Genomic DNA, 20,219 nt, shown 5'->3' on the forward strand with positions numbered 1-20,219 from the left:
GAAAACTTTTAAAATCAATTCCTAGAAAATGTAGTACAACAGCCTCTACTGTGGTTTCTGAGGCACCCTGCTAAGCTGAACTCGTCTTCTCTTTTTTCCTTATTTTTGGAAATTGCTTTCAGAATATGGGGAAAAGCATTATAGATAAAGCCTGATACCAGATTCTTCTTTTAAAAAACAAACTCAAACCCAATTAAACATGTAACTGAAGATTCTCCAAAGATAAAAGAAGTAGTCCTTGGAAGCTGTAATAAAACTTTATATATTTAGCTTTTTACATTGTTAGTGTGTGTTCACATCTCATTTGGACCCACAACTCAGGGAGGAAGGCAAGGTGTGTATTAATATGTTCATTTGACAGATTAAAAAAAATTATCTGGTCGTATGACTAGTTGCGCCGGAGACAGAAATAGAATCTAGATTTTGTGTCTTATGGTCCATTGCTTTCTCCACTTCACGCTTTGTCCAGGTGGTGTCACTCCTGGCACCATCCCATGATTTTTATAGGGCATTTTTCCCCTGCAGACGTCCATAATGCCTACTACTTGACTTTAAAGTAATTACTGGAAAGATTTATGGAATTCTCTCTAGTTCTTTCTTTTTGCTGTTTCAGTCAGACTCTTGGATACTGCCCACCCAGAACCAAATGAGGAGGATGGGGAGGTGGTGAGAAGTCAGAGTCTCTCCCTTTCCCCTGTCTGTCATTCCTGGCTCATTACATGGCTTCCTTCTGTTAAAACCCTAACTCTGACAATTCTCTTAAGACGATACTTAGAGCTGCTTAGAACCCCTGCAGGCTCCTTCTACCTTGTTTCTTGTTTCTTTTCTTCATCTAGAATCCCTAAAATTCCTACATTAGGCACCTCTCTAGTTGACAGGAATTGTTTTCTTTTCACTGTCCCTTAAGCTTGTATTCCAACCACCTCTCCCAGTGATTTTCCTCTGCAAACCACTAGGCCCTTTTCTCTCGGGGATTTACTCTTTCCAGGGGATCTATGACTTGGGGCAGCATATCTCCTTTGCTGTTAAGACCTGGCTGTGTGCCTGTCTTTCTGTATCTGTTCTTGTTTACTGACCTATCCATCTCATAATCTTGACTCTCACCCAGACTTCCGTTGGGCTAGGATACAGTGGTACTTTGTCTATTGGCTTCTACTCTGTCCATCTGAACTTGCTTATTTTTTCTGTGCTCGTGTGAACCCCAGCAGGGACTATCAGTCTCTCCATTGCTGACTCTGAATCCTGGGGGCTCTGTGCCCTTCTACTTCTCTAGATCTTTCACGCTCGTTTCCTATTGTCCAGAGCCATTCTCACCCTTTGCTAGGATATTGCACCCCAAATCAATGGAACCTTAAGGTTACAAGGCTTTTCAGTTAATCTTAACAGAATAGTCCTAAAATTCTTCCCCCCAGATGAAGAAAGAGAAAACAGTCTTAGAGCAGCAGTCAGGAGGTCTTGAGTACTTATCCCAGCACTTCTTGCCTACACTACATGCTTTAGAACAGCATCTCCCAAGGAATATTAGTTATGTAGAATGTCTTCCCAGAGAAAGGTTGCACAGTTAACCACTCAGGAAGCTGTATATTGTATTTCTCCTTTTGGAAAGTTATAATGTACATTAACTTATTAAAGACTCTAAGAAGAACTGCAGTAAACATAACTTGTTTCAAACCAAATAAGTTTGGTATTTCCCAACTTATTTCACCTTGGACTCTTCTAGCATCATCATCATTATTCCTAGATGTAACACTTATTAACATCTTAAGAAACATTTGAGAAATCCTCCCGTAGATACAGCAAACTCATGTAGTGTTGTTTCTTCCCCTTAGGCTAGAACATCCTTTCTTTTCTTTCTCTCTGCCCCTCTCCCCAGCTTCCCCTAATCTAGGTACAGTACCTTATTCTCTTTTTTTTTCCTCTTTTGGGGAAGGACTGGAGAAATCACTGTGATATACACTTGCTATTATATTGCAGTGTCCTTCCTCAAGGGGCCTGGCCTCTGTTTTTTTTTAATTAGCATGCATCTTCCCTAGCCCAATACTATAAGATTCAGCCTTGTTCATTCTCCATTAATACTAGATAATGTGTAGCTCACTGTTGGGTACCTCCTAGGTAGATCTTCAAAAATTATAGTGAATAAATGAAAGAATGAATCCAGGATTTATGGAGATATAGGTACAGACACACACACACACACACTTATATGTATGCTGGATCAAGAAAATATAGTTAGATTGTACTTTTTTTTCTCCCACCCCTCCCCTCTGGCAACCACCAGTCTATTCTCTGTAACTATGAGCTTGTTTTTTAAGATTCCACATATAAGAAAGATCGTAAGGTGGGGCCGGCCTGGTGGCGCAAGCGGTTAAGTGCGCGCGCTCCGCTGCGGTGGCCTGGGATTCGCCGGTTCGGATCCCGGGCGCGCACCAACGCACCGCTTGGGAAGCCATGCTGTGGCGGCATCCCATATAAAGTGGAGGAAGATGGGCACGGATGTTAGCCCAGGGCCAGTCTTCCTCAGCAAAAAAAAAAGGAGGAGGATTGGCAAATGTTAGCTCAGGGCTGATCTTCCTCACACACAAAAAAAATAAAGATCATAAGGTATTTGTCTTTCTCTGACTAATTTCAGTTAGCATAACGCCCTTGAGGTCTATCCATGTTGTTGCAAATGCCAAGATTTCATTCATTTTTTTTTTTTTGTGAGGAAGATTAGCCCTGAGCTAACATCTGTTGCCAATCTTCCTCTTTTTACTGAGGAAGACTGGCCCTGGGCTAACATCCGTGCCCATCTTCCTCTACTTTATATGGGATGCCGCCACAGCATGGCTTGACAAGCGGTGTGCTGGTCCACGCCTGGGATCCGAACCCACAAACTCTGGCCCGCCGAAGCAGAGTGTGTGAACTTAACTGCTATGCCACCAGGCCAGCCCCAAGATTTCATTATTTTTTATGACTGAATAATATTCCATTGTATAGATATACCACAATTTCTTTATCCATTCATCCATCAATTGACATTTAGGTTGTTTCCATTGGCTATTGTAAGTAATGCTGCTGTGAACATAGAAGTGCCTATATCTTTTTGAGTTAATGTTTTCATTTTCTTTGGATAAATACCCAGAACTAGAATTGCTGGATCATATGGTAGTTCTATTTTTAAGTTTTTGAGGAGTCTTCATACTGTTTTCCATAGGGGCTGCACCAATTTACATTCCTCCCAACTGTGCACAAGGGTTTCCTTTTCTCCACATCCTCACCAGCATTTGTTATTTCTTGACTTTGATAATAGCCATTCTGACAGGTGTGAGGTGAAATCTCATTGTGGTTTTGATTTGCATTTCCCTGATGATTAATGATGTTGAGCATCTTTTTATGTACCCTGCTGGCCATCTTTGTGTCTTCTTTGGAAAAATGTCTAATCAGATATTCTACCTATTTTTTAATTGGATTGTTTGTTTTTTGCTATTGAGTTGTATGAGTGCTGTATATATTTTGGATATAACCCCCTTATCAGATTTGTAAATATTTTCTCCCATTTAGTAGGTTGCCTTTTCATTTTATTGATGATTTCCTTTGCTGTGCAGAGCTTTTTAGTATGATGTAGTCTCATTTATTTTTGCTTTTGGTGTCAGATTGAAAAAATCATCACCAAAACCTATGGCAAGGAGCTTACTGCCTAGGTTTTCTTCTAGGAGTTTTATGGTTTCAGGTCTTACGTTCAAGTCTTTAATCCATTTTGAGTGAATTTTTGTGTAGGGTGTATGATAGTGGTCCAGTTTCATTTTTTTGCATGTGGCTATCTAGTTTTGCCAACACAATTTATTGAGGACACTGCCCTTTCCCCATTGTATATTCTTGGCTCATTTGTCATAAATTAGTTGATCATATATGCCTGGGTTTATTTCTGGGCTCTCTGTTCTGTTCCATTGATCTATGTGTCTGTTTTTATGTCAGTACCATACTGTTTTAATTACTGTAGCTTTGTAATTTAGTGTGAAATCAGAGAGCATGATGCCTCCAGCTTTGTTCTTCTTTCTCAGTATTGCTTTGGCTATTTGGTTTTTTTTGTGGTTCCATACAAATTTTAGGATTATTTGTTCCATTTCTTTGAAAAATGCCTTTGGGATTTTGATAGGGATTGCATTGAATCTGTAGATTGCTTTGGGTAGTATGAACATTTTAACAGTATTGATTCTGGCAATCCATGAGCACAGAATATCTTTCCATTTATTTGTGTCTTCTTCAATTTCTTTCATTAATGTCTTGTAGTTTTCAATATAAGGTCTTTACCTCCTTGGTTAAATTTACTCCTGGGTATTTTATTCTTTTTGATTCAATTTTAAATGAGATTGTTTTCTTTATTTCTCTTTCTGGTAGTTAGTTATTAGTTATTATATAGAAATGCAATAGACTTCTATGTATTGATTTTGTATCCTGCAGCTTTACTGAATTTGTTTATTAGTTCTAACATTTTTTGATGGAGTCTTTAGAGTTTTCTATATATAAATATCATGTCATCTGCAAATAGTGACAGTTTTACATCTTCCTTTCCAATTTGGATGCCTTTTATTTCTTCTTCCTACCTAATTGCTCTGGCTAGGACTTCCAGTACTATGTTGAATAAAAGTGGCAAGAGTGGGCATCTTTGTTGGGTTCCTGATCTTAGAGGAAAGGCTTTCAGCTTTTCACTGTTGAGTATGATGTTAGCTATGGGTTTGTCATATATGGCCTTTATTGTGTTGAGGTATGTTCCCTCTATACCCACTTTGTTAAGAGTTTTTATCATAAACGTGTTTTGAATTTTGTCAAATGCTTTTTCTGCATCTATTGAGATGATGATATGATTTTTATCCTTCATTTTGTTAATGTGGTGTATCACATTGACTGATTTGCGGATGTTGAACCATTCTTGCATCCCTGGAATAAACCTCACTTGATTGTGGTGTATGATCCTTTTAATATATTGTCAAATTCGATTTGCTAATATTTTGTTGAGGATTTTTTCATCTATGTTCATCAGGGATATTGGCCTGTAATTTTCTTTTCTTGTGGCATCCTTGTCTGGTTTTGGTATCAGGGTAATGCTGGCCTCATGAAATGAGTTTGGAAGAACTCCCTCCTCTTCTATTTTTGGAAGAGTTTGAGAAGGAGTTGAATTAATTCTTCTTTGAATATTTGGTAGAATTCACCAGTGAAGCCTCTTAGTCCTGGACTTTTGTGTGTTGGGAGGTTTTTGGTTACTGATTCAATCTCCTTACTAGTAATCAGTCTGTTCAGATTTTACCTTATTCTTTAAAATTTATGTTTTGTTTTAAAATTTATGTTGTCTTTTCCTTGACCATCGATCTCCTTTGCCCCCCACTTGTTATACAGTCGCACCTGCTCTGTACTTTCATAATACTCAATACATATCTCTATTATCCGAACTTACCACATTGTATTGTTATTTCTGTGTCTGTATACCCCTCATTGTACCTTGAGCTCTTTGAGGGCAGACATTTTTTATCACTAGTCCGTAATATATAATATATATTCATTAATGATAATTCCATGAAAAACTGAATGAATGAAATATTAGCTTAATATATTCAGGATGGCTCAGAGCCCTGCTATCTTCCCCAATATCCACTTGGCACCCAGGAGACTAATACATCCTTGCTGTCCCAGTCGTGAGTTGCCTCACCATCACCTCTTTGCTCTGCCGTCTCTCTCTCTCTGGGTCCCTCTTCCCTTGCTTATGCAGGTGCAGAGAGCAGAATAGCGAATCTGCTTGAACCGATACACAACTAAGGAATAAGAGGCCAGCGTCTTTTATTTGTGGGCTGCCCTGTTTGTGTGTGATTCTCCTAGAAAGCCCTCACGTGGTTCCAGTGTAGTGGGAACAGGAGTGAAAGCGAGATTGAAGTGGGATTGAGGGGAAGCACTCCCTCCCCTGAGCTGAAGGTTTAGCATCCTTTCTCCAGGCCAGCAGTTTACAGTGCCGAGGACTCTCCTCCAGGTCCTAATCTTCTACTTATGCTGGGTGTAATGGTGGCATGATGCAAATTGAGCTGGTTTTGTGCCTGTTTATCAAGTCCTGTGAGTTGTGTCTCGCACTTGTCAGCTCTCTTCGGGCTGTGGGGGTGCTCCTGGGCTTTAGCTGCAATTCTGGCTACAGGAAAAGTCCCCTTGGGAATCCTGGTGTATGTATATTGTTTGTACTTTAAGGAAGTTCCCTCGGGGAGTATAAACTCTCAGAGGCAGTGGTTCCATTGTGTGTTTTCTACATGTTGCTTAACTTACTGATTTATCAGAAACTCACTGATTGTAATATGCGGTATTGGCCATAAAGCATTGGACTAAATCTGAATCACTTTTTATTCTGACTTGTTATGACAAATATCTGGCTGTATTTTCAGATATGCAGGTGAAACATTTTAGAGTACCAGGATTGTGATCTTACTTGAGCGCTCTTGGCCCTGTAAAGAGAATGCAGGCTTAAATTATCTTTATCTTGGACGAGTATATGAGAAAGAAGAAATTCTTGACTAATTGGTCCAAGAACCAGCATAGTTAGGTACTCCTTAATTTACAGTCTGAAGTATAATACAGTCTGAAGTATAATATGTTCCCTTGCCATCAGGTTTATGAGGCCTAATATATAAAAATTAGTTTCATTTTACAGTATGGTTTATTCAAGTACTTTTACTGAGCACTCACAGAGTTAATTTCTTCAATTTTGAACATCCTTTTTAGAATTTTGGTTTGATGAAAAGTAAACATTTGCTGGGTACTTAGCTGTAGAGAGTTCCAAGTTATTGTAATCATTAATTGAAATTAAATGTATTTAACTTCCAGGGTGAAAAGGAACAACCTGTGTTTGCAGTGACTGGCCTTCGATGGGGATCCTTCAGAGATGCTGGCGTCAAAGTTAGCAAGTAAAGGATTACTGTGTTGATGTGTGATGATTTTTTAAAAAATCTTCTTATTCTGTCTCTGTCTTTGAGGTTTCAATATACAGTGATCTTCTAGGGATAAATTTGGTGGGCCTGGAGGTTGAATTAGGTATGAATAACAGAGGTAGAGTTTTGTATCTTATATGCAGAAAGGTTGGAGAATGTTCCAGTTTCCTCCACACTAGCTTGCTGGTAGCTAAAGAGGAGAAGAGTACGTCTCTATTTCTAAACATAATATTTGAGCATAGGTTGGGCTTAAGCTAGACTGAAGGGGGACTGGATTGCGTGTCATCCTGCAGCCTGCTGAGCTGGGTACAAGTGAAAGGCACCGTTGGAGCCACAGCCCTGTGGAGCTTTTACATCCTGGTCGGAAGACTCCCTGAGAGCTGTTGTTTGGAAGCCCTAGCAGATTGAGAGACCACAGGCTGCCTCTTTCAGAGAAGGAGAAAGGCGGATGCCTGGCTGTGTTGTGAGGTGGAAGAAACAGGCCTGTTGAGGAGGTGATTAGAGGGCCACCTCTGGCTTTTCATGGGAATGGGCTTATTTTCGAAGACTTCATTGTGTAAAATGGCACTGTTGGCCTGGAGGGAAGGTGTGTGGTGTTCTGTTTGGTGTGGAGAGGCAGTGTGGCAGCACAGGCTTCCTGAGGTGGGGCTGAAGGAGACACTGCGTGAGGTTCACTTCATATCTGGTGGGTGGTGCTTTTCTTTACCTTTTCTTAAAAACAGGCTTGTGATTTTAGTGTAGTTTAAATGAATTTTGATTGATCTCACACACAGCTTTTATCAAAAAATTCTTCTTTCATTTCATAGGCATTCCTGCCACACTTTGTTCACAGAAATTTTTCTCCCTTATTTCATGTTATTATTCCTGCTAATGAGGTTCCTGATAGTGGAATGTCAGAAGAGAGCTATTACTGAAGTATATTACACACTGCATGATTTAGTATTTCACATCTTTTTATTTGCAAGTATGCCGTGATTATCTTGATTCCACAAGTTACCTTGAATTTGATCTGTAATCTCAAATACCAGCAGCTCACCAACAGGAGTTGCCTAGTTTTCCCTGAAAAAGTCTAGTGAGAACAAATTGCTTTCTAAAATGTATTAATTGACAATTAAGCACAAGCATAGGTCAGCCCCTTTAGGAATACTTGCCCATCTCACATACTTTCCCACATTTTGATTGATTTCTGAACAATGAATTTTAAAATTCTGGTTGTCATTATCTAATATCTTGACTAGGACTCTCCACTGAGTTGCTCTGTGTGTTATGGAAGAAACAATAGGCATGTGAGAAGTGATTTCCTAGCTGGCCATAGGAAGACTAGAAGCACGGTGTCAAAATTTGCTATTGGTCGAGATGAAGCAGACTGGGACAATTTAGAAATAAACTGTCTTAGTCAGGATGTGTTTCTATCTGGCTAACCAGGAAAAGAAGCAGATTATTAACTAAGCTTAAAAAAAAATCAGATGATCAAGGCCCTCATTAGGAGCACCACAATATTAACCTGAATAATAATTAGAGTGGCTCCACGTTGCTCATTGGATTATATTTAAACTCCTTATTCTGGCATTCAAGGCCCAACTCAATCTGTCATCACCCCCAATTACCTAGTTATGTATCTTTACTTTTAAGCTCATTCTCAGCGTTTCCTGCACCTTTGCTACTCCTCTTGCCCAGAATGATTTCTTTCCATCTTTCATGTATCTCAGTCCAGCCCATCGCTCTAAATTCCATGCCCTTTACTTTCTTCTTGTGCTGTTCATTATACAAGCATAGCTGCTCCAATAATTTGAAGCCTTTAATGATTTCTTCTCCCTTCTTGACTCTCCTAACCAATAAATAGTGATCAGTTTATACCATGTCATATATATAGTCATTTATTATTTTCTGTTCCTTTTTGGGCTTTATTTTCTCAAATTATAAGCCCTCAAAGGCAGGAATTTCATACTCTGTATTTCTTCTGTTTCCTCCATATGTACAGTAAGTGCTAAATAAATGCATATTGATCAGAATCAACTAGGGAGCAGTTAAGATGGGCTGGCAGGTGACAGGTAAGTTTTAAGAGAGGATTCTACTTTCTGCCGCTTTTCACATTCTAAGTAAGCATCTTTCTCTCTTCAGTCGCTTTTATGTATTTAGCAATATGAAGTAGACCCGCTTTACTCCCAGATTTAACATTTGCCATTTTAAAGCTGCATAACATAAGTAATGGGAAATTATGCTGATTTACAAATTTTAATTGTATGTTTGTGTGTGAGAGAGAACATGGTATACAGGATCTAGTCATTTAGCTTGTAACACATTGGATCACCCAGCATCTGCATCTCATTGTAGCTTTATCATTCTCTACTCATTGCTCTCTTGAATGTATACTCAACTGTGTTCTGCGGTTGAAAGTATATATTACAGTGATACTTGTGAATTTAGAGATTCAAGGAGACTCTGATTATATATCCCTTGTAAATTGCAAGGATCTATCTACTGTATAACTGATTATGTACTGTTTGACATGGCATTGAAATGCAGATTAAAAATTTACTCTAACACTCTCTTCTGCTAAGCCGCAATCCCCAAGCCTCCACAGCAGACACTCACAGTAGAGGTGTAATTTCATGTATTGTCTGTCATGAATGGTATCTATCACACTGATAGTTCTTTTAATATTCTAATTAGGTTTTTATCTTGATCTTTCTCAGGTACTGGTATCTTGGGCCTCTAAAAGCCAAAGCAGCCCACGTTTTCAGCACTCTTAAGGTAAATGCAATTTACAACGTAGAAATTTGCCCTGTGTTATTCTGTTGTTACTCTCTGTGTGTGTATTTGGAATCTTTTAAAAATTTCTTCCTACAGATATATATGACATGCTTCAATACTAAAATGGGGCATATTTACTTATAAACAAATGCAGAAAGCATTCCTGTTTTGATAAGCAATTGCCCCTCATCTGCCAACTCATTCCCTCCATTACCAAACCCATATGTAATTTCTCTTTACCATTCTACTTCCCCTTGCCTATTCATTCACTTGCTTCTGCCAGACAAATCTGAAACAGAATGATCGTTATCTCATCAATTATTTGTAAGTCTGTCTATATTAGTATCTGGAAATGAATTGAAGATTTGTATCTGAATGTATCTAATCATACAGGCTTGTGTATAATATTGGAGGTTTCAAACTGTGCTAGTGAAATACGGGTAGTGGTTACCCTACTGGACAGTATAGGTATAGAACATTTCCATCATCAGAGAAAGTTCTGTCAGGCAGTGCTGCTATAGACTATACATTGAAAAATGTTGGCATAGAGAAAAGCTGAACCATGTATATGAATGAAAATGCTAATAGATAAGTCATCCTTATCTGTGGCCTACATACTGCGTTCACTTTTTCTGCAAATCAAAGTAGTAGATTCACAATTTGGCTGGTCAGTCTGAAAACCGGCAGATGATGTTTGTAGTGAAAAGTTTGGTACTAATGTTAATATTTAGAGTATCAACTGTTTTTCTAATTATAAAAGTAATATGCAGAAAACATAGCTCCCTTCATCTTCTAAATAAATTCCAGTTGGATTAAAGAATTAAATGTAAAAAAATAAAACCACTAAAGTACTAGAGGTAACCAATCTACATGATTATTAAAATGAACTTGGGAGGACAAGGCCTTTAAGGCAAACTGTATTAGCAAAATGCGTTATTACTATCGCTTAAGGTAATAATTTCATTGGTGGGGTGGTGAGCATGTTTAGGAGAAAGAGAGTAACTACATATTTAAGTTGTAGAATCTGGGAGAATATAAACTTTTCACCATTTCTTCAGCAAACAATTATTGAATATCCATTGTGTGACAGCCTTGCTATATGCTTGGAATACAAAGTCAAATAAGACAGGTTTCCTGCCCTCGAGAAGTATTCATGTGCTGAGAGTGAGGTACAAGTAAACAGCAGTTTGGCAAGTACGATGAGAGAAATACGGAAAGACTAAGATGGGGTTAGAGAGGAGGGGCATTTACGTCTGCTGAGGGTCAGCAAAATCTTCCCAGGGAAGGTGACACTTTTGCTAAATTTTGAAATATATATAGGACCGGATAAAGGGCATTCTGGGTGGAGAGGCCAGGATGTGTGAAGTCACAGCGGTGTGACATGGTCTTTAATTATGGCCAATGCAGTAGAACAGCAGGAAGGGGAATTTGAGGGTTAGGGAAGGGCAGCTTATGGCAGGTCTTGATGTGGGATCTGACTTTTATCGTTAAAGCACCAGGAGTTATTGAGTCTTAAGCAGGGGAATAATATGAGCAGATTTGCACTTTAGAAAAATTGCTTGGCAACAGTATAGACAAGAGGTTGGACATGGGTAGCTAAAGTCATGGGCATCAGATGGAAGATTGTTAGAGTAGTCCAGGTGAGAAGTGATGAGGTCTAGACAAGGCAGTAACGGTCAGTGTTGACAACACAGGATGGATTAAAGAGATATTGAGGTAGAACCCTCAAAAGTTGGAAGGAGAGTATAGGATTCCCAGATTTCTGGTTTAAGGGACTAGAGATTGGTAACTAGAGTTCTCCATTAATGTTGATAATAGAGTAAGATCAAGTTTGTGAAGAGAGATGAAATTTTCAGTTTGGCACATACTGAGTTTAACATGCCTGTGGTACAGACAAGTGGAGATACAACTGTGACTTAGGTCTGAAATTCAGCAGAGAGATCTGGGCTGAAGAAATAGATTTAGATGTCATAAGTGTATGAGGGGCATTGAAACTATGGGTTTGATGAAGTTACCATTGAGAACAGATTCCAGGCATAGCCTGGAGGAATGGAAACAGTTAAAGAGCCAGAAAAGATGACTGAGAACTGCTAAGAGAAAAATCTAGGAGAGAGCCCTGACATGCAAGCCAGTGGGAGAATGTCAAGAAGAAAGTGAGATTTCAAGAAGCAACAGTAAAGAGTTTAAATAAAGACAGGAAAATATTCATTGAATTTGGCAACCTCTGAAGGTTTGGTAACCTCCTCAGTGGAGAGACTGTGCCGTATTGAAGAAAGTTAGGGAATAAATGGGAGGTAAAGAAGTGGAGACAGCAGGGGTAGGCTAGTCCTTCAAGAAGCTTGACTTTGAAGGGAAGGAGACAGAAAAGGCAAAAGCTAGTGAAAATATGGGGTCAGTGGAGTGTTGTTTTTTGTTAAGTGGAGAGAAATCCATGTCTTCATACCCTGAAGCAAAAGAAAAAAAAGAATAGGAAGAGATGAAGAGAAAGGAGACAAAAAGCATGACTGAGTTGCCACAATCCATGAGCAAGTGGAAGGGCGTGGGGTCCAAAGTAGTGGGTTAGCCTGGGACAGGGGAAGGAAACCTTTTTCCTTGAGACAGGAGAGAAATAAAGAAGAGTTCTAGAAGAAAACAGGGGGTTAAGATGGTTCTCACTGCTGTCCTGATATTCTCACTGAGTGTAGGAAGCAAAGTGACCTGTGAAAATGAAGTGGGTGTGGTGGTGGTGTGCGGGATTTTTTTTTTTTTCTTTTTGCTGAGGAAGATTCCCCCTGAACTGACACCTGTTGCCAGTCTTCCTCTTTGTTTTTGTACATGAGCCACCGCCACAGCATGGCCACTGACAGACTGGTGGTGTAGGTCTGCGCCCAGAACTGATCCCGGGCCACTGAAGTGGAACGTGCCGAACTTAACCAATAGGCCACTGGGGCTTGCCCAGCAGGATTTTGAAGAAAGATGGAAATAGGGAGGTTTAGGAGGATTATCAAGTGGCATTGAGGACCTGAGACCAATAATTTGCTGTGACACTGACATGCTTCTTTGGGTGATTGTTTTTCCCTGTGTTAATACTCAGCAAGAGTATTTTTTCCCCTCTAATAATACGGAACCTTGATGTAGAAGTACAGAAACCTAGTGACAAGGTTGATCCAGAATTGGGGTTTTTCAAGGCATATATTTTGGAAGAATGATGACACAAGAGGGCCAAGAGTGATGGAAAAAGAGGCTGATTTAAAGTAATCAACACGTAATTTAGTACTGAGGGAAAATGGTATGGTCACAGACTGGAATTCTCAACGTGATTGAAAACTTGGTGTGGTTAGGATCTTCGGGGCCAAAAATTAATACCCCTCTCTTCCTCTTCTGAGTTTGAACCAAGTTATGAAACAAATGTAGGAACCAGGCAGATGGAGATCAAAATATGAGCTTTATACTTGTCAGCAGGAGTGAAGGACACAGGTTAGATATGTGGTCACAGCCTGATTGCCTAACACTCCAAATTGAAGTTATCCACTTAAAACATCTCCTTCAGGGCAGAGACCACCATAGTAAGCTCACTGTGTGAAGAAACAGTGATGTGTGAGTCCCCAGGATGACCACATGCAGAGAGAGAGAGAGAGAGAAGGGGCTGGGTGTATGCATTGGTCCTTCTGGACCTGGGGAGGAGTGAGTGGGGGATGGAATGAGAGAAGTCAGAATTGTTACTCTTTTGTAATTCACCCAGTGGAAACTTGAGAACAGGGGAGTAGTTCACCCTAAGAGACACTGGGCCCAGAAGAATATGGGATATGATGGGAGAGTAGGATATCAAGGTTTTAGATTGTCAAGATGGACTAGTTCTGGGTACCAATAAGGACTGGGAGGTGGCCAAGGAAATGGGTGGCTGTGGTGGATTAGAAGTGATGTCAAGGGCTGAGAGACTAGGGTGTTCTTTTAATTATTCCTGTGGACACTGATGAGACCCATGATGACACTGGACTCAGGGTGCCAGTAAGTAAAAGAGAAAAACTCTAGAGTGTGAGGGTGATGATGTTTGAAGCAGGAGTGAGAAGCCTTGGCTGGATTGCAAGTCTGCACAAAACCATTCTGGCCTCTGTGTAGAGTATGATTCCAGAAGTGAAGAAGGTATTTGATGCAACTGGATTTTGTCCATTTCATTTTTGTGTCACCATCTGTAAACCAAAAGTAAATTTATTATGGGATGATTCTGTGTTCATTCACATTGATGGGTTTTTGGAGAATTATAAGCAGTGGTTGTTAGTCCACTTGGGTATCTCCTCTCTGTTGATGTTGGGGAGCGCAGAGGAGGCAGCAGTCACAGAGTTCTTGGTTTTCAAGATATGCCTTTAATGGGCAAAGAAAGCTGGAGGATTCCACACTCCAAATTGGAGATAATTCCATCCACTGGGCGGAGATGACTGGTTAGCTTTCCAGCAGGTAGAGGAAGAATACTATCCTTTGCAGAGAGAAACTCTGAGAGTTTGGAATTGTGTGTGTTTAACAAAAGTATTTCTCTCTTCACATTAAAAGGAGTGGCCTCAGACTCATCAAGCCTCTATCTCATACACGGGACCTATTGAGAGACCTCCCAATGGAACGGAAGAGACCCCTCCACGGCCCTCTCTGTACCGGAGAATATTACGAAGGCTCGCGTCATACTGGGCACAACCACAGGATGGTGAGCAGCGTGGTGACTGAAGATGGGAGAGCCCTGGTTGGTTCAGGACCGCCTAAAGAGGCCCCCAGATCAGTGCTAGAGACTTCACTAGAGCAAGAGAAGCCTTCAGGGGTCACTGAATTCAGCCTTCTGTGTGTCAGAGCAGAGCTTAAACCAGCACAGACACGTCCCAAGAAGGGGAACAGCCTGTGTCATTTGTGACAAACAGGGGCTCCCTCTTTCTGTCACAGACCTTTATGTTATTGTGGCTGCTTTGGTAGCGATATTTTAAGCATAGAGATTCCATTTTGAGCTTGGCTCTTTATCCCGTGTATAAGAACTAGGAAATAAAGAAAACTAAGGTGGAGTCAGCAGACGGGCTTGGGAGGCCAAGCTGAGCAGCGGGCAGCTGGCCGTCGGTGGTGTCATGATGAAATGTTAATGAAGAAGTTAACCTGTATCTAATGCATTCACACAGCCCTCTCCCAAGAGGTGGGCCCAGAGGTCTGGAAAGAAGTGCAGCTGTCCACCATTGAACTGTCCATCACGACACGGAACAGTCAGCTTGACCTGACGGTAAGTGTGCTTTTTTATGAGAGAAGCGTTTGGTATCTGGGAAAAGTGACAAAGGCTATGTGTTCTTCCACTAATTCAGTATTTTTATTTTTACCTTATGGGGATAGAGAGGAAGGGATCAGGAAAAAGAGGATGTGGTGTGCCTTTAAAGAATAATAGCAATGAGAAGAAACAGCTGAGTGAAGTAGTGGCCTAAAAGCTTGAGGGACTCTGATCAAGTATTATGTACATTGCTTAGTAGTAGTCACCAAACTTTCTGCCTTCAGACAACTGAGGGAAAAGGGCCTTTAGAAAGAAAAAATTAGCCTGCTCTCATTTGTCACAGGAATAAAAAATGTGGAACTTTTTACTTGAGTAAATATTCACCATTTTTGTGACTATATTAATTATGTAAATTTAGGTCCCAAGGAGAAAAATATATATACATATATATTTATGTATATTTGTATACACACACATCTGTATCTATATTTACTTATTGTTTTGAGTCTGATCTGTTGATATGCACTGTCCAATACAGTAGCCACTAGCCTCATGTGGCTGTTTAAATTTTAATTTAAATTAATTAGAATTAAATAAAATTTAAAGCTCATTTCTTCAGTCACAACAGCCACAGTGCATGTGCTCAATAGCCATATGTGGCTAGTAGCTACTGTATTGGAAAGCACACATACAAAACATTTCCGTTAGTGCAGAAATTTCTACTGGATAGTGCTGCTGTAGACAATACACTAAAAAAAAGATTGAAATAAAGCAGGGAGTGGCAAAGTGGTCTGCCACCTGTTTTTGCATAGCCCACAGCTAAGAACTGATTTTACATTTTTAAATGGTTGGAAGAAAATCATAAGGATAATATTTTGTGATATGTGAAAAGTATATGAAAGTCAAGTTTCAATATCCACAAGTCAGGTTTTATTGGAACACAGCCATATCCATTCACATACATGTTGTCTGTGGCCGCTTTTGTGCTACAATGGCAGAGTTGAGTAGTTGCGACGGGGACTGTATGGCCCAAAAGCCTAGAACATTTACTATCTGGCTATTCAGTGAAAAAATTTACTGACCCCTGGTATAGAGAAAACCTTAGTAGTTTATATTAGTGAGAATGTCAATAGAAAAGTTATCCTTAACTGTGGGCTAATGACTAGGATCAGGTTTTATGCAAATCAGAGTAGTGTGTTCACAACTGACCTGGTCAGTGTGAACATGGGCACCTGGCATTGAGTGGAGTGACGGAGATACGAATGAGTGAGATGGATGAGACGAAGCTGGTGAGGCGTTTGATTCTCGTATTAATATTGAGAGTTTTTAGTGGTTTTCTAATGAAAAAAGTAATACTTGTCCATTGCATAACATTTGGATAATATAGCTCCCTTCTTGTTCTGAATTAATTCCAGCTGGATTAAAGAGTTAAATGTAAAAAAGAAAACCATTAAAGCAGTAGACTGAGATCTGAGTGATGATCAGTATAAACTTGGGGAGGACAAGGCCTTTCTAAGCAGGGCACCTAAGGCAAAAATCATATTGATGCATTTGTCTACTTATAATTAAAAAAGAAACTATAAACAGAATTTTTAATGACAAATTGGGAAAAATATTAGAATGTGATAGACCAGGAGTATAGCTTTCCTTTATAACAGACTCTTAGGGTAAAACAACAAGAAATGGGCAAAGGACTAATATAAACAACAGGCAAAAGGAAAGACTAGAAATTCACAAAAGAAAGAAACATGAAAAAAAATAGTTTATATTTGCTGACGATTTACTACATGCCAGGCCTTATCCTAAGAATTTTACATAATATCAACTCATGTAATCCTCATAAGTACGCTATCAGGTAGATCTAACTTTTATCTGCATTTTATAGGTAAGGAAACAGAAAAAGTGCTCAACATCAAAGAAATGCAAATCAAAATAGTGCCTATTGAATTGTCATAGATTAAAAAGCATGCTAAGGTTCAGTGTTGGTGTGGATGGGGAAGCAGGTAGTCTTGCGTATTTCTGGTGGAAATATAAATTGGAGCAGCCTTTCTTGATGGCATCTTGGCGGTGTATATGAAGCATCGAAAATATAAGCATACCCTTAGCCCAATTAAGTATATTTCTAGGAATTTATCCTATAGAAATAATCAGATGGATTCATAATGTTGATGGTCCCTTATTTCTTACACAATGGAATTCTGAAAGCATTGGTGAAAGTGAAGGTATTAAGGTTAAAAAAAATAGATTCTGTTCCAGAGGAATTTAAAAAAGAAAGATAAGTTTCTAATTATACATGTCCTTTATACCCAATCTCTGATAATATGTATTCCCAGTATTTTGTTCATGTTCTTTAACCTTGTTCTTCTCTCTGATGATTGAATACCAATGAATGGGTTGAGTTCAGTGAGTGTGTGAATGCAGTTCAAGATTAGCCACATTCGAAATGCCGAGCGCTTTTTATCTTTGTGCCAATTATAAAAGTATGTGATACTGCACTTCTTATCACTAGGAGCAGCACATCATTTTCTTTTTTCCACACCTCTTTGTAAAAATAAAAAGCAAATGCAATAAAATATTCAAAGACAATGAAGCTGCCATGTAATAGCTCAAAATGTTCATTTATCATTAAAAAAGAGTACATTCACAATATGAAAGAGGCTTTAGGGGTGTGGAATGTGTGAAAATTAGGATCTCTTGTACAGCTGTGTTCATGGTATTTATAATCGCAAAAGATATGAAACAAACTAATCAGGGGACTGATCAAGTACATTTTGGTACATTTATTTAAAATGTTCTATTTTATTGACACGGAAAGATGTTCATCATACATTGTTAAGTGAAAAACCAGGTTAAAGTGATTTGCATCAAATGATTCCGTTTTTCTTTAAAAGAGAAATTCTCCAAAAAAGAATGATGGAGGTGAGCCTCCAATTTTATATTCTATCTATACAGAAAGCCAGTTGTCTAAGCACCATTTATTGAAATGTCCATCCCCTGCCCCCACTGATCTGCAGTAACCTCTGTCATACATCGAGTGTCTGTGCACACAGAAATGTTTCTGGAAATGTCTCTAGTCTCTATTCTATTGTCTATTTGTCTATACTTGTACCAGTACTGTGCTTCTCTTAATTATTATCATTTTATAAGTTCCTCTGTGTTTTTCTTCTTAGAGTCTCGGGTATTCTTGGCTCTTTGACATCTATAAAGCTCTTAGAATGTTTATTTTATTAAGTTCCACATAAAAATCTGTTATAATATTGATCAAGATTACATTGAACCTCTAGATCAATTTGAGAAGAAATGACATTTCTACAATATTGACTCTACTATCCTATGAATGTGGCATCTCTCTTCATTTTTTTAGGTTTTTAATGTCTTTCAATGAAGTTTTATTGTTTTCTCTATAACATTCTGTCTTTTGCTGGATATATTCCTGGTTATCTTAACTTTTGATGCTATTGTAAATAGCATCTCTTAAAATGTCATTTTCTATCTGATATAGTAGAGGGACATGTAATTGATTTTTTATATTGATGCTGAATCAGCAACCTACCTAAATTCTTATTAATTATATTGTTTATCTATGGATTCTTTCGGATTTTCTATACATTCAATAATATCAACTGCAAATAGCGCAAGTTTTGCTTTTTCCTTTCAAATACCTAGCCTTCTAGTGTTTTATCTCACCTTATCGCCATTGGCTAGAACCTCAGTCCAGCGTGGAAGAGACGTAGTGATAGCAGGCAGCACTCGTATTCCTGATCCAGAGATAAAGGTTTCATTGCTCCATTCTTGAGTTTGATGGGGTTTTTATAGATACCCATTATCAGATTAAGGAAGTGCCCTTCTATTCCTAGTTTGCTAAGAGTTTTTATCATGAATAGATATTTAATTTTATCAAGTACCTTTCTGGCATCTATTGAGATAAGGTTTCTCATTTAATCTGTAAAGGTAGTAGAATACATTGATTTTTTTCCCTGTACCAGTTGCAAAAGACAAATCCTAGACTTGTGTCTATAACTATCTACTCACTCTCTTAGGTGTTTCAATCTTCGCACGTCCAAAACTGAGCTCCTGATCTTCCCCTCCATCCCTTGAAACCTGCTTGTCCACATCTTCCCCCATTGCGGTTGATTTAATTCTGTTCTTTCGGTTGTTCAGGCCACACATCTTGGAGCCACTCTTGGCTACTCTGTTTCTCCTCATATCTAAGCTTTGAGGAAGTCCTGGTGGCCTCACCTTCTAAATACTGCCAGCACTTCACATGGATCTCCACCGCTACCTGATCCCAGCCACCACCGTCTTTCAACCCTGGATTATTACAGTAGGTTCCAAAGTGGTCTCCCTGCTTCCTCCTTTCCCCCCTTCATTCTACTCTAAACACAGTAGCCAGAGGGATCCTTTTATTTTTTATTTTTTTATTTTTATTTTTTTTTATTGCAGTAACATTGGTTTATAACATTGCAAAAATTTCAGGTGTACATCATTGTACTTCTATTTCTGCATGGACTACATCATGTTCACCACCAAAATACCAATTACAACCCATCACCACACACATGTACCGAATCATCCCTTTCACCCTCCACCCTCCCCCCTTCCCCTCTGGTAACCACCAATCCAATCCCTGTCCCTATGTGTTTGTTTATTGTTGTTATTATCTACTACTTAATGAAGGAAATCATACGGTATTTGACCTTCTCCCTCTGACTTATTTCACCTTGCATTATACCCTCAATGTCCATCCATGTTGTCACAAATGGCTGGATTTCGTCGTTTCTTATGGCTGAGTAGTATTCCATTGTGTATATATACCACAGCTTCTTTATCCATTCGTCCCTTGATGGGCACTTAGGTTGCTTCCAAGTCTTGGCTATTGTGAACAAGGCTGCAATGAACACAGGGGTGCATGTACCTTTGCAAATTGGTGTCCTCAAGTTCTTTGGATAAATACCCAACAGTGGAATAGCTGGATCATATGGTAGTTCTATCGTTGATTTTCTGAGGAATCTCCATACTGTTTTCCATAGTGGCTGCGCCAGTTTGCACTCCCACCAGCAGTGTATGAGAGTTCCCTTCTCTCCACATCCTCTCCAACACATGTTGTTTCCTGTCTTGTTAATTACAGCCATTCTGACAGGCGTGAGGTGATATCTCATTGTAGTTTTGATTTGCATTTCCCTGATAGTTAGTGATTTTGAACATCTTTTCATGTGTCCGTTGGCCATCTGTACATCTTCTTTGGAGAAATGTCTGTTCAGGTCTTTTGCCCATTTTTTAATTGGGTTGGTAGTTTTTTTGTTGTTGAGATG

At 39.2% G+C, this 20,219-nt stretch overlaps 1 protein-coding gene across 4 annotated transcripts in view; it reads left to right on the forward strand.

Moving 5' to 3' along the window:
- The window catches only part of AGK (acylglycerol kinase), a 77,854-nt gene that overhangs the window by 50,011 nt on the left and 7,624 nt on the right, over positions 1-20,219 (forward strand). For all 4 annotated transcript variants that reach the window (XR_015552426.1, XM_087431824.1, XM_087431815.1 and 1 more), the window contains 4 exons: positions 6,838-6,917; positions 9,638-9,695; positions 14,223-14,370; positions 14,828-14,925. Coding sequence is in view for 3 of the 4 variants with exons in the window: in XM_087431824.1 (XP_087287950.1) it covers positions 6,838-6,917; positions 9,638-9,695; positions 14,223-14,370; positions 14,828-14,925 (384 nt within the window). In the remaining variant the exon portion in view is untranslated. The remainder of the gene's footprint in view (positions 1-6,837; positions 6,918-9,637; positions 9,696-14,222; positions 14,371-14,827; positions 14,926-20,219) is intronic.

The sequence above is a fragment of the Ceratotherium simum genome, chromosome 1 (assembly GCF_057802395.1).
Source record: "Ceratotherium simum simum isolate JZ-2026a chromosome 1, ASM5780239v1, whole genome shotgun sequence".
Taxonomy (NCBI): domain Eukaryota; kingdom Metazoa; phylum Chordata; class Mammalia; order Perissodactyla; family Rhinocerotidae; genus Ceratotherium; species Ceratotherium simum.